The sequence below is a fragment of the Sarcophilus harrisii genome, chromosome 3 (genome assembly GCF_902635505.1).
Source record: "Sarcophilus harrisii chromosome 3, mSarHar1.11, whole genome shotgun sequence".
Classification (NCBI taxonomy): domain Eukaryota; kingdom Metazoa; phylum Chordata; class Mammalia; order Dasyuromorphia; family Dasyuridae; genus Sarcophilus; species Sarcophilus harrisii.
Window position 1 is genome coordinate 274,394,311 of NC_045428.1, and position 14,433 is coordinate 274,408,743.

Sequence of the window (14,433 nt, forward strand, 5' to 3'; positions counted from 1 at the left end):
ACTGATATTTCCAAGGGTTTTTGAGTGACTCATTCAACCACATTGGATAAAGCCAGTTCAACTTCTCTCAAAGCCTCTTGAGCTTCTTTTGTAAGCTGGAGTGGTGAGTTTAAAGCACTGTCTCCCCTTAAAATGTCATGTAATGGTTGCAATTGATAGGTAGTCAAGCCTAACACTGAACACATCCATTGGATATCTCCTATCAATTTCTGAGAGTCATATAAGGTGATTAGATTTTCTGTTCTTAAAGAAAGTTTTTGTACTGTGAGTACCTTAGGGTATACTTCATATCCTAAATATTGAAAAGGAGTATGTCTTTGAATTTTTTCTGGAGCTATGTGCAATTTGTAGTTCCTTAGTGTTTCTATGGTCTTTTGTAGACATGCTTTTAACATTTGTTCCTCAAGTGCACATCCCAATATATCATCCATGTAATGTAATACCACTTTTGGAAATGCTTTTGTACTGGAGTAAGAGCAGCAGCAACATACATTGGACACATAGTAGGGCTGTTTTTCATTCCCTATGGCAAAATTGTCCATTCATATCTTTTATAAGGCTCAGCTAAGTTAATGCTGGGCACTGAAAAGGCAAATCTTTTCATATCTTCCTTATCTAGAGGGATAGAATAGAAATAATCCTTAATGTCTATAACCCAAAGAGGAGATGGAAGCCCAGGTTGAAGAATTCCCATAGTTTCCATCTGTTCATTTACCTTTCTTAAATCAGTCAACATCCTCCATTTTCCAGATTTCTTTCTGACAACAAATACTGGGGAATTCTAAGGACTTAGAGAAGGTTGTAAGTGTCCTTGGTCAAGTTGCTCCTGTACTGTATCTAATAAGGCCTGAATATCTAATTGCTACCTAAGGCCCACTGTTCTATCCACACTGGTGTATCAGTTTTCCACTGAATAGGAACAGGTGAAAGTGTTGGCAGGCCTTCAATAGCAGCCCTGCCTAAAAAAATAAAGTACTCATTTGCAATCCTAACTGTTGTAAAATGTCTCTTCCCTACAGATTAATGGGAATTTTTTCAAGTATAAAAGGGGTAAAAACTCCTGTTTCACCTTCAAAAGTCCATCTAAAAGGGGTAGCACTAACTTCAGCTGCTATTGATCCTCCTACGCCAGACATGTAGGTGTCTGCTTTAATCTTTGGCCAGTGACTGGGCCAGTTGGTACCTCTAACGACTGTACAATCTGCACCTGTGTCTACCAATCCTTCCAATGGTAGGCCGTTATATAGATCGTGAGCATAGATCGGTCAGCTGTCACAGCTGCTGTCCAGTATATTCCTGGATTTTGTGGCTTGGAGTTAGAATCTGGGCGACTGACTATCACCAGATTGCTTATTAGGATTCTGTATGAGTAAACCTGATGCTACTACTTCTCCTGGTTGATAAGTCACATATTGTCTACCTGTATTAGTGACTGGGATATTATCTACACATTCCCCAGTTTCCCACATCAGTGTATGGATGGGGACATTGTTTTGTAGTACTCTCAGGAGGTGAAATGTCAAGCCTACTGTGCCTGGAGGCAAGGGATCCATAAACTGGAGAGGAACAGATTTCATCTCTCCAGGGGGGTATCTCAGTAGGCCCAGCTGCCTACAACTCCATTCTCTCCAATTGTAATCCCTTTCTCCCATCAGATTGCTTCCTTGCTGATTGGTCATGTCTGGGTATTGAACTTCTAAAGGCTCTCTGGGTGTAGCATCGGCTGCCTTCATGCCCCAAGTGTTTTTTGTCTTGGGCCCCTCATCCCGTTTCCCTGAGTCAGTCTACATTCTGAGGCCCAATGGAAGCCTTTGTTGCATTTTGGACATGGGGTATTGGGTCTTGTTCTCCCACCCTGTTTTCTCACTCTGTCTCTATGCCAACATTGAGCTTTCAGATGCCGTACTTTACCACACTGAAAGCATTGATGAGTCTCTCTGGAAGTCCCTTGCCAGAAGGGCCCTTCTCTTCCCATGTTGGGATCTTGGGAAGTCTGCATCATAGCCTGGCTATAAAAGGCATTTCTGCCCACTGTGGCACAGCATCTTATGATCTCTAAAGGAGCGTCCTTGCGCAGTCCTAGTATAATTCTTCTACAAACCTCATTAGCATTTTCTTTAGCAAGTTGCTTATCATAATTTCTGTTGATGCATTTTCACCATTAGTTCAAATGACAACTGTCTGCAGACGTCCCACAAAATCAGCAAAGGGTTCATTTGGTCTTTGTGCTATTTTTGTGAAGGCTTCACCCTTGTCATTCTTACCAGGGATAAAAAGCTCATGCTTTGATAGCAGCAGCAGCAGCAATTTGCTCATATACTGTTATGGGGTAATTAATCTGTACTGAAATGTCTGCATAAGAACCTACACCTGTTAGTTGGTCACAGGTGATTTAAGTATTTCCACTTTAACTATTTTGTTGGGCTTGTATCCTACAGAGCTCATTATATTCAGAAAGCCACAACAAGTTTTGTCCAGGTTCTAACCATGTCCTTGCTATACATTTCCAGTCCCTAGGGGTTAAGACTTCATAAGCCAAATTTTGTAATAACATCTTAACATAAGCTGATGTAGCCCCATAAAGAGTGAAAGCCTTTTTCAGGTCTTCTACTTTCTTGACCTGAGGAGTTAAACTGTTGAATCACAGTATACGGTTCTCTCAAATCAGCTGTATTTGCCCTTCTGTGGCTTTAAGTAGTGCCTTTTGCAATCCAGTCATAGGAGGGGGTGATTGCTGGGGGGGAGGTGCTGGTATATCACTGCCCCTCCCACTCCTCCTCCCTTTACCTCAGAAGGTGAAGTTGTCTCATTTCAGCCAGAAAATGACTTACTAGTTTAGCCCTTAACAAAGTAAGTTCCCTGTTTGTCTATTAAAATACTCAACCTATTTCCTGGTCACCTGGGACTTCTTCAGTGAAATTAGGGTCCTTGGTTTGCACGTTGGGCACCATAATGTGAAGTCTGGATTAGCTCCCTGGAGGCCTCAGAATCAGCCAGAGTCAGGATAAGCAAAAGTCCTTGGTCTTTAGGGGGAGAAGTGAAGGAGATGAACAAAACTGCCAGGAGTTTTGCCAAGGATCCCTCCTTGATTCTAGAGTTCAGAATCTCCACAAATCTCCACACTTTTCTCCTCCTCCTCCTCCTGAGGCCAAGTGAAATTTTCTGACTCCACTCTCTAATCCTCCCCTACAATTCTCTTAACCCCAGGCATTGAGGTAACATTGACTGTGACTACAGAAATTCCAAACATGCTAATAGAGTTATTGTCCATTAGGTAATTAGCCTTAAGTGCTCTGTTGTCTGATGCAAGTGCACCTATTCAGAGTTTCAGTCCTTTATATCTTCTAAGTTTGTGTTTTAATATTCCCTGTTGCCATAGTAAATAACTTTCTTTGTTTAGGTTCTTTTTCTGTTTGGTCATTTTCCCAACCTATTTCTTGATTTTTAATTTTATGTTAGTCATAACTAGCCTCATAAAGCTCTGTTCTTCCAGAGTGAAGAGGCACTGTACTAAGCTTCAGGATTTTTCACACTGCTGTTTTCATAACTAGTTCTGGGGGTCTGTAAGTTTCCATTTATTCCAAGGTGGTATTATCTAAAGAGAGGTGTGGTCACTGCTCTTCTGGCCTGTGACCAACCACAAATACTCTTTTTCATCTTGGAAAAGTATCCCTGCTCATGCAAAGGTATCTCCTAGTACTAAGGGCAGACAATACAACAGAATCTTGTACCTAGAAGGTGAAGGGTTGCCAATAATCTTTCTGACTAGCTGTCCAAGCCCCTTCCCATCTGTTGGCTATTGCCCATTCGTTAGCCCACAAGGCCTGTTGCTGACTTGTCTGGGTGGGACATGGGACCTGTACTGGACTGTACTCACCTCTCATTCAGTGAGGCACACCTATTTTGCTAACCTCTCTGGAGCTGGAAAAGTGTTTTAACCCTGCCCTTTTGTTATTTCTGCTGCTCCAGAATTTGTATTGAGGCATTATTTTAAAGTTGGAGGAGAATTTGGGAGAACTCAGGCAAGTCCCTGTCTTTATTTCTCTATCTTGGTTTTCTATATGTTTTTGTTTTATAACTGTTCTAATAGTCAGGGTTCCCTTTCTGCCATAGTGGAGATTAAGAAATCTTATTGTATATAGCATTTCCTATCTTTATCATTCGTATAATAAGACATTTCTAGAGTTTAATAATATAGCTTTTCTAGGAAATATGGCAGATAGGAGATAATATTTCTATTGAGATTCTTTATTGTTCTTTCAGAACTACAAAAAAAGAATCTAGTTGAAAATCTCTTTTAAAGTTAAATGACGCTTCATTAAGATTTTAGTACTTTCTCACAAAATTTTCTTCCTTTAATAACCCGTGTATATTTTTCTTAGAGTACTTTTCACAATCCAGTTCTATTATGTTATCTGTTCTACCTGAGTAACCCATACATATGAGCTGCATGTTTGTCTTCTAAGTACTATTTAATAACAAAACAATATGGTAATTTGTCTTCATTTCTTGTGTAGTAGTGATCATGAAGAGTGGGGAGCATAGAATTTGGTGAGTTGTCATGGGAACTGCACCACAAATCTACAGGGAAAATACTCTATACATTCCGATTTACTATAGTAAATCAAGTGGACATCAAAACACATGAAAGATATGTGAGAAGGTATCATAATGTTTTATTCTGTCATTATCCCCATAAGATAGGATAGAGACTCATAATAATGTACTTTTTAATTGTTTAATAGTTGATTATTTCTTTTAAACAACAATGGAAAATTTTTGAAGCAAAAATTTAATACAAAGTAATGGTAATAGTTGGGGGATTAATTTTTTTATGAATACTATATCTTTTTCTTTACAATTATTTTCAATTGGAAGGATAGTCCTATAAACATCATTGTTTTTTCATTGTTAAATTATAATATCTTTTCATTTACAAAATAATTTCATTCTTCTTAAATTAAAGCGGATAAAATTCATGTTGATAATAGTTACTTGCTTTACATAAACATACCTGGCTTGTCAACCCAATTCAGTAATCTAGATTATTTTTTTAAATTGATTTCTCTCTCCATTCTACTCACTGAACACAACCTTTACCAGGATTCTGGATTCTGTTGCTGCTTTGTCCTTTTTTTTTTGCCCCTACCCTTAGACTGCCAACCTCCAGTTATGGAAGAGTACCATAGTCAGATACTCTATATTTGGGGCCCTTTGGGCAGTAGATGTCATTCACAGTGACTGAAAGAACATTGAATTATATTGCAATCTGCCTTACCCATTATAATAAAATGTAAAGCCATAAATTTTTAAATTAGTTTTATTCTTCCACCTTTGTTTCCTCTCTGTCTTACATGTTCCGTCCTGGTGATGATATGGTTATAGTGATTCCTTTTTTTGTTATCCGGTTTTTTTTTAATTCTTATCATGCCCTTTATATCACTATCTTCATTTTTTGTTGCCAATGTTAAATGAATGCAAACTAATTTTAATGTTGATCCATATAAATTAGATAAAAGATAAGTTGTCTTTAAGCAAGATACATCTTTTATCTGTTTTTACTTCTTGGTATATATGAGCAAAAATTTTACATACAAGGATTGTTCATGAAATTATTTTAACCATTTTTATTTTTCAGAAGAACATCTCTCACTTATGAAATTCCAAGACCCTTTTTCATTGTATATTCATCATGTGCCCATGTGATCCTAAAGTGCTGTATTTTCTACAGTGCCTCCTAGATTAGTCTGCCTGTAGCCTTTTCAGACTTGGTACCACATGTGGCCTCAGTTGAGTCTCCAGCACTTTAACTTTCCTCTAAGAACTGTTGGTCTTCAATTTTTGTTTTTACTGTGTTTCAAGATATATATTTTTCTTTTTTTTTCTTTTCTTTCTTTTTTTTTTTTTCCTTTTTTTTGGCCCAAAAAAGCACTAACAATCTGTTGGTATACTTTTGTTCATAGCTCTTTATTTGTTATTTCAAGTTCTTAGGAGAATTGCTATGAAGCAATAATTGATAAATTTTATTATGAATCAAAGAAAAAATCTATAAAACAAGTTTGAGTAAGTTCTTTGTGTATGCTTGCTCATTCAATTATTTCTGGATACTTTGAACCAGAGGATAATATTAATAACACTATTGAGTTTCTAGGAGTATGGCTAGAAGGAGCAGGAAAATTTCATTTCGATTTTTACTTTGGACTTAAACACCAAATAAAATGTGCATTTTTTTGTATTTAAGAAATAAAATTATATGAAATTTCAAACCTCTTTTGTGAATAATTTGCTTTACCTTACAAGAGTAATCTGGTATCAGGTTGTAGTTTGAAAAATTGTCAGTTGATGACAAGGTCAACAAAATAGACTGTGAAGGGAAAAAGACAAATCTGTGAAGATAATGTAGCCCTAAATACTCATTTAAGGTTAGCTATCAGACGATTTGGGCAAAGTTATTGTAAATTATAAAGGATATATATGTCAAAAGATAATTCTTCCAGGTAACCTTTTTTTGTTCTTGTTTTATTTTGTTTTTTGTTTGTTTTTTCAGGCATTTGGGGTGAAGTGACTTGCCCAGGGTCACACAGATAGTAAATGTTAAGTATTTGAGCTTGGATCTGAATTCAGAGTCTCCTGACTAGAGTAATCACTGTGCCACCTAGTTGCTCCTCTAGTTTACATTGGATGAATTATTTATACAGCACAGTTTAGGATGGTCCTCTTTCTGCCTCTTCTATTTCTGAAATGCTCCCTATTCTTTATCCACCTCAGGAAGTTTCAGTAAGTCATTTAAGTGCCAGACTATTACCTCCTTCTCTACCTAGAATGCTTCATGTTGGAAATTCCCTTTAAAAAGGTGGTACAAGAAATTAATAAAAGGGCCTGACTAATCAAACTTAGAATATTAGCCATTTCTACATTGATATGATAGAATTTATTTTTAAAGAATGGTAATTTTTCTTGTTGTTAGCACCCATTTGAAATTAGTTGGGATTTCATGATATGATTAATGAAAATGTCTTTGGAGAAAATTCTTTATTTGTAGAGAAATTTATATTTACTTATGGAGGAAAAGATGGTTGGTGTCACAGAAATAACTGGTTAAAATTGTATTAGTCTACTGCAGCATAATTTTGTATTTTGTGAATAGTAAACAATGCACATTTTATTACTCATCTGAAATATATTAGACCGCTTAAAGTGTATGCAAAAAATCAATGATGTGTATCCTAAATCTTTAAAAATTTAATTACCCTATTGATTTTTTTTAACTTCTAAAGCAATTCTTATTGTGCTTTAGAAATGAATTAACTAAATTGCTTCCAGAAATTTTTTTCTTATGTGCTAGGAAAACAAATAACACTTATATGAAACACTGATGAGATTATATTTGCTTCAGTCAGTAGAATTATAGTTACAGATTTGGAAAGAACTTTTCATAGGCATTCATTAATCTTTTCTGTACCTCTAAAACATGATCATCTATTCTCTGAACACTTCCAGTGACTTTAGAATTCAGTACTTTATTTAAGTAGATCATTCTATTGTTAGACTGCTATAAAATTTTTTTATTTAACATGTTTTTAATAGGCTTTTGGCACAACAAATAAAAGAAATATATAGCTTTAATGACTTGAAATTAAACATTTCTTTGATGCCTTTATCTTTCCATCTTAGTTATTTCTAGAAAAAAGTTACCTCCACATTTCCCACTGTAGAATGTCAATGAAATGGTAGGGAAATCACTCTTTATGATGTCTGTCTCTGTCTCTGCCTCTGCCTCGCTCTCTGTATGTATATTATTAAGTGCTTTAATTATCTCCAACGCAGAGGAAGAAATGCAATCAATTAGTAACTGTATGTTGCCATGCAGTAATATTCCATTGCATTCATGTGCTATAGTTTGTTTAGCCATTCCCTTTCAATAAGTATTTTCCTTGTTTCTAGTTCTTTACTATCACGCAAAAAATACAGTTACAAATATTTTGGTGTATTGTGGGAACTTTCTTCTTCGCTTCCTTGGGGCATAAGCCCACTTATGCATTCTCTGGTTCATAGGTTGTGAAAACTTTTTGCTGTGTGGTCAGGATTAAATGATTTGTCTGGGGTCACAAAATTAGTAAGATTAGATTTGAATTCCGGAAAATGAGTCTTTCAGATTACAAGACCATGCTCTATCCACTGTGCCACCTAGCTGCCATGGATATCTTAGTTACTTTATTTGTTTGATTCCAGGTTGCATTCAAAAATGGTTGCGGTGGTTTCATGTGCCTATCTTCCTTCAGTTCCTCCAGCATTGACTGTTCCCATCTGTTATTTTTACTAGTTTGTAGAGTTTGATTGAAACCTCAGGGATGTTTTGATTTGTATTTTTCTTATTAGGGATTTGGAGCATTCTTTCATGGTTGTATTATAGTACAAAATTTTTTGAGACCTATTTTTTCCCACATTCTTTGACCTATTACCTTTATCTATTGGAGAATGACCAATTTTGTGTCTGGGGAAGGTGGGAGTATATCAAATCTTATTTTTTATCAGAGATATCTTGTTATCTTGTTATCTTAAATTTGCTGTGTCTGGAGTTTAACAATTTTGCTTCTGGGATTTTTTATTTTTGTTTTTGTTGTTGTTTTTTAGGAGGTTCTTTCTATTTAACTGCCTAATTTCTTTTTTTTTTTTTTTTTTTAATTTAATAGCCTTTTATTTACAGGATATATGCATGGGTAACTTTACAGCATTAACAATTGCCAAACCTCTTGTTCCAATTTTTCACCTCTTACCCCCCCCCCCCCTCCCCTAGATGGCAGGATGACCAGTAGATGTTAAATATATTAAAATATAAATTAGATACACAATAAGTATACATGACCAAAACGTTATTTTGCTGTACAAAAAGAATCAGACTCTGAAATATTGTACAATTAGCTTGTGAAGGAAATCAAAAATGCAGGTGTGCATAAATATAGGGATTGGGAATTCAATGTAATGGTTTTTAGTCATCTCCCAGAGTTCTTTTTCTGGGCATAGCTGGTTCAGTTCATTACTGCTCCATTGGAAATGATTTGGTTGATCTCGTTGCTGAGGATGGCCTGGTCCATCAGAACTGGTCATCATATAGTATTGTTGTAGAAGTATATAATGATATCCTGGTCCTGCTCATTTCACTCAGCATCAGTTTGTGTAAGTCTCTCCAGGCCTTTCTGAAATGATCCTGTTGGTCATTTCTTACAGAACAGTAATATTCCATAATATTCATATACCACAATTTATTCAGCCATTCTCCAACTGATGGACATCCATTCAGTTTCCAGTTTCTAGCCACTACAAAAAGGGCTGCCACAAACATTCGTGCACATACAGGTCCCTTTCCCTTCTTTATAATCTCTTTGGGATATAATCCCAGTAGTAACACTGCTGGATCAAAGGGTATGCACAGTTTGATAACTTTTTGAGCATAGTTCCAAACTACTCTCCAAAATGGTTGGATTCGTTCACAACTCCACCAACAATGCATCAATGACCCAGTTTTCCCGCATCCCCTCCAACAATCATCATTATTTTTTCCTGTCATCTTAGCCAATCTGACAGGTGTGTAGTGGTATCTTAGAGTTGTCTTAATTTGCATTTCTCTGATTAATAATGACTTGGAGCATCTTTTCATATGACTAGAAATAGTTTCAATTTCTTCATCTGAGAATTGTCTGTTCATATCCTTTGACCATTTTTCAATTGGAGAATGTTAACTGCCTAATTTCTAAGAAATCTGGTTAATTTTATAATTTCTTAAAATGTGTCTACACTCTTTATTTTGGTCTTGGGTTTTAGGTAGTATAAAGTATGGGAAGGCCTTCCTCCCTGGAAGGCCTCAGCATCATCCAGAGTCAGGATAAATCAAAGTCCTTGGTCTTTAGGGGAAGTGAAGGAGGCAGGCAAGCTGCCATGCAGCTTGCCAAAGATGGATCCTGGATCCTGGAGTCCGGAGTCTCCAGCCTCTCCTTTGTCCTGCTGCCAAATGACTCTGACTTCTCTCCCCCAGCCCTCCAATCTCGATACTAAACATTCAGCAAGCACCAATGGTGAGGAGAGCCATCACATCACAATCTCATCTAAATATGTATATAGAGCCATTATCTCACATCAGATAGATAATTAGTTTTAAGTGCTCTGTTGTCTGATTCAAGCATACCTTTTTGGAGTTTCAGCCCTCTACAAGTTAGTCCAATGATTCTTAAATTACTTCTCTTGATTTCCAGGTCAGGTGTTTTTAACATGAGATGTCTCACACTTCTATTATTTACAGTCTTTGGACTTTGTTTTATTATTTTTTGTTTCATAGAATCATTCTATTTGGTCAAATCTAATTTTCAAAAAGTCTGTTGCTTGAGTAAGACTTTGTACCTCTTAATGCCAATCTCTAATTTTCTTGATAGTTCTTTCTTATGTAGCTTTCATTTGTTTTTGAGTGATTTTTGTCTAGCTCTATAATTTATAAAATTTTTAGCTTGTTTTTATATTCTTTCTATCTAGGCATTCTTTGCTTTGTAGTAGGGTTTTTGTTTGTTTTGTTTTGTTTTCTGAGGCTTTGCTTGTAGATATTTTGGAAGCATTTTCTTCTTGTAAGTTTGTTTCTTGAACTTCGATATCATTATATTGGGTCTTTAAGGTGGCATTATTTTTTTGTTTATTTTTTCTTCCAGACTTCCTGACTTTGGATTTTGTAGTAGGGCTAATCATATACTTTAGAAAATAATATCTGAATCCTGTCTGATCCTATGGTGTAGCTTGTTGGGTTCTGCTGCTTCTTGCTCCAGGTCAGGCTAAGGAATCTTAAAGATTTCTGAAATTCAAAAACACTGTTTTAGAAATCAGCTAAGTTCTTGTCTTACATTTGTGTTTTAGCAACACAATTATGGGCTTGCTTCTGTTGGCTCTGCTAGATTGCTGTTTGACTTAGCCACATCAAATGGAAACTCTGTAAACTGAGAGTGATTCTTTGGTTTATGCTTTCTACTCTGTTTTTTTTTTTTGGCCATAGGTTTCTGAGTGAAGGGGCTGGTTCTGGAACCCAACTCTTTTCACAATGTTCGAGTCACATAGCTGCTGCTCACTTTAGTACAATTCTATTATAATGTGGCATATGCTATTCTAAAAATCACTGCACTGTGCAAAATTACCCTATAAAAACTCCATGGCTTATGAGAAAAATGGGGTCAAGGGTGGAACACTAAAAATACTACTGTCAGTGACACATTAAAAGAGTTGGGAAACTTATAAAAACAGTAGCATAATTTTATAACTGTTAAGTGGTTTACAAAAGAATTCTACAATAAGTAGTTAATAGTGTTTGCAGCCTAGGTCTTCTGCTATTCTACCTGCACCTCAGTTTTGAGTTGGCAAGTCCAGTCACTTGGAGTAAGTGGGCCAAGTTGTGATGGGCAGCAACTCTGAGAAGGGAAGAGCTTGTACAAAAAGTGGAATAGGGTGACTTCCTTGGAGATGGGCTAACTGTACTCTGTTGCACCAGAGAATAAACAATAACTATATAACTTTACCTTGAAAACCATTAATTGGTAATGGTTGCAGCTTATATGAGTTTTTGTGATGTAGTGTAACCCACAGTTTTGCAAGGTAATACATGGTGAACTGAGGAGTTTGTACTCTGGCTGAGTTTTCTCCCTGAAAAAAATCATATGTGGAAATGCAGAGTTCATGTTATACTTAAATTGTTCCCTAATATATCAGTCATGTTGGGACAAATTTACATGTAGCAGAACTGATTGTACTTTCTTAATCATTACTCAGCCTACGTCTGGCATGTAACTCTTCTTGCCTTGCATCACATTCCCTTGTTAAGGGTTTCTTCCTCATCCAGCAGCTGGGAATGATTGACAGCTGTCAGTTGGCACTTGGTTTTGCTCCCTAGGCAGACCAGCCCACTCTGCCAGATCTGAATCTTACTTGATGTGTAGTTATGAGTAAAACCTTCAGTCCCAGTTCTTAAATGGCTGCATAGTACACTACTAATGACCCAATCTTCAGTGTCCCGAGACTTCAGTGTCTATCTCTGCCAATTTGGACTAGAATGTAACTCATTGTAATTTTTTTTCTCACTGAAATTCCTGATTGGGACTTGGTTTAGTAGTTTTTGGAGTAGTCATGTTCAACTGTATTAAATTTCCACAATTTTGCTTTTGTTTGAGGTCTGATATTGTAGCAGGGATTCTTGAGGGAAGAGATGGAGGGAGTGATCCTTTCTCAAATCTCATTTTCTATAAGTACTATAATTAATTATTATTATTTTTTTTTTTTACTGTTTCCTAGGTGTTGTTTTTCTTCAATCTAGCTTTTGAATTTTTCATAGGATGTAGAAGAATGAATTCTGACAATGCTCTAGTTTATTAAATTGAAAATGTAGTTTTTTGGTAAGGAAAAAAACTTTATCTTGGACATAAAGCGGGAAAGATAAAAATATTGCTCTACTCCTTATTTGAAGAACTTTGGTGAAAAATCAGTATGTGAGTTATATGAATTTTTTATGTTTTGTTTTGGTTTTGTATTTTAAAATGGTTAGCCTAAGAAGAGGAAAGGAAGTATAGAAGTTGGGATTCTAATTTGCCAATTTTGGAGCTCATCATTTTGTGTATTTTTTTGTTTTTGTTTTTGTTTTTTTGCTGAAGCAATTGGGGTTAAGTGACTTGGCCAGGATCACACAGCTAGGAAAAGTGTTGTGTCTGGGACCAGATTTGAACTTGGGTCCTCCTGACTAAGGACTGGTGCTCTATCCACTAAGCCACCTAGCTGTCCCTATCTTTTTGTTTTTTTAAATGAAAATTTTTTTGATGATTAAAGTACTGTAGATAGAACATAACAATATTGTAATTCTGTAATACTGAGTAATGTTATTTATTTTCCACAGGAATCTCTCTGTACCCCAGGAAAGTAAGGATGAGGAGAAAGGATTACCATTTCTCTTCATGCCATGTGGGATAAGGGATTCTTGACCTTATTTCTATCATGGACTGCTTTTGTAGTTGTATGTTTATACAGACTCCTTTTCAATAATGTTTTTAGATTCACAAAACAAAATAATGAAAGACATAGGATTTCAAAGGAAATCGTTTATTCAGAAATAAAGTTTCAAATCATACAAATCTCAGGTGAAAGTCTCTTCTAACTTTGAAATTTTGTGATTCTGGAGACTTAACACCTCTATGTCTGGGGAATTCACTTATCTGGGGACTTTATTTTCCTAATGTGTACAAAGAAGGCATTGATTGCATTAGATAATCTGAGATACTTTTCTGCTGTACTTTTATATAATGGTTGACAGCCATCTTGTTTTTACCAGATATAATCCATTGTTTTCTTTGGATCTTACTGATAATTTTTTTTACAGTTTAAAAAGTGGATCATGGTACACGTGTCAAAAGATGGCAAGATCACGGTCAAGATCACCTAGATGGAAACAGAGGTAAATGCTTCCTTTATGAAATTCATTGTTTAATTATAGTTGTGATGCATTATAACTTAAGTAGTCTGGTACTAGTAAAAATCCTGTTTGAATGACTATACAGACTATTGTAATGCAATTTGCTAATATTAATGAGTTACTTCTATGGAAAACATTTCTGGCCTGTGGGAGATGCAATTTAGATATGATAGCCTTTTAGTATTTACGAATTAGGAAGTGAAAAGTACTATGAACACTGTGGGGGAGGGGGGAAGGAAGAAAATATGTAAAGTGTATTATTGAATTGTTTAAAATTCTGTAGTATTTCTTTGCTTTCTGTTTATTAAAAAAAAGAAGAAGAAGAACAAAAATAGACTGATTGGGAAATTTGAATTGGTACTGTGTTTGGAACTATAGGTCTGAGTTAAAATTCTGGCTTTACTATCTTAACTGTCTGTGAACATCACTCTTTTCAGCTCTTATTTCCTCCTCTCCTTTAATGAAGGAAATAACATGAAAACAACTATATAGATACAAGATAGATAACAGTCTTAATTGGAGGTAATCTGAAAGGGAAGGCTGTAGGTATTGAGGGGAGAGGTCCTGGAAATGGCCTCTTGTAGAAGATAGGATTAGAGCTGATACTTGAGGGAAGCTAGAGATAGATAAGGAAAGTAGAGCATTCTATACATGGGATTTAGTTTTTGAAAAGGCCTAGAGCTGTTGGAGTATTTTGTGAGAATAACCATTAGGAAGACCAGTATTGCTGAATTGGAGTGTATGGGGAAGAAAATGATAAGAAGCCTGGAAAGATAGAAAGGGAGGGGATTGCTTCTGAAGACTCTAAAAAACAAAACATGATTCAATATTTGATTTTGTACATAATAGGGGTGGAGTTTATTAAAGGGACAAGGAATGACCTGTGCTTTAGGAAAAATCACCAAAAACATTGAAATGAATGAATTTTTGTAGTTTTGCAGTATATA

At 35.8% G+C, this 14,433-nt stretch overlaps 1 protein-coding gene across 8 annotated transcripts in view; it reads left to right on the plus strand.

The window, feature by feature from the left end:
* Window positions 1–14,433, plus strand: part of BCLAF3 (BCLAF1 and THRAP3 family member 3) — a 91,190-nt gene that overhangs the window by 23,927 nt on the left and 52,830 nt on the right. For 7 of the 8 annotated variants that reach the window (XM_031959523.1, XM_031959522.1, XM_031959521.1 and 4 more), the window contains exon 3: window positions 13,394–13,468. In XM_031959523.1, the coding sequence (XP_031815383.1) occupies window positions 13,394–13,468 (75 nt within the window). Of the gene's footprint in view, window positions 1–4,554; window positions 4,664–13,393; window positions 13,469–14,433 lie in introns of those variants that run through there. The other variant, XM_031959527.1, reaches the window with a different exon arrangement.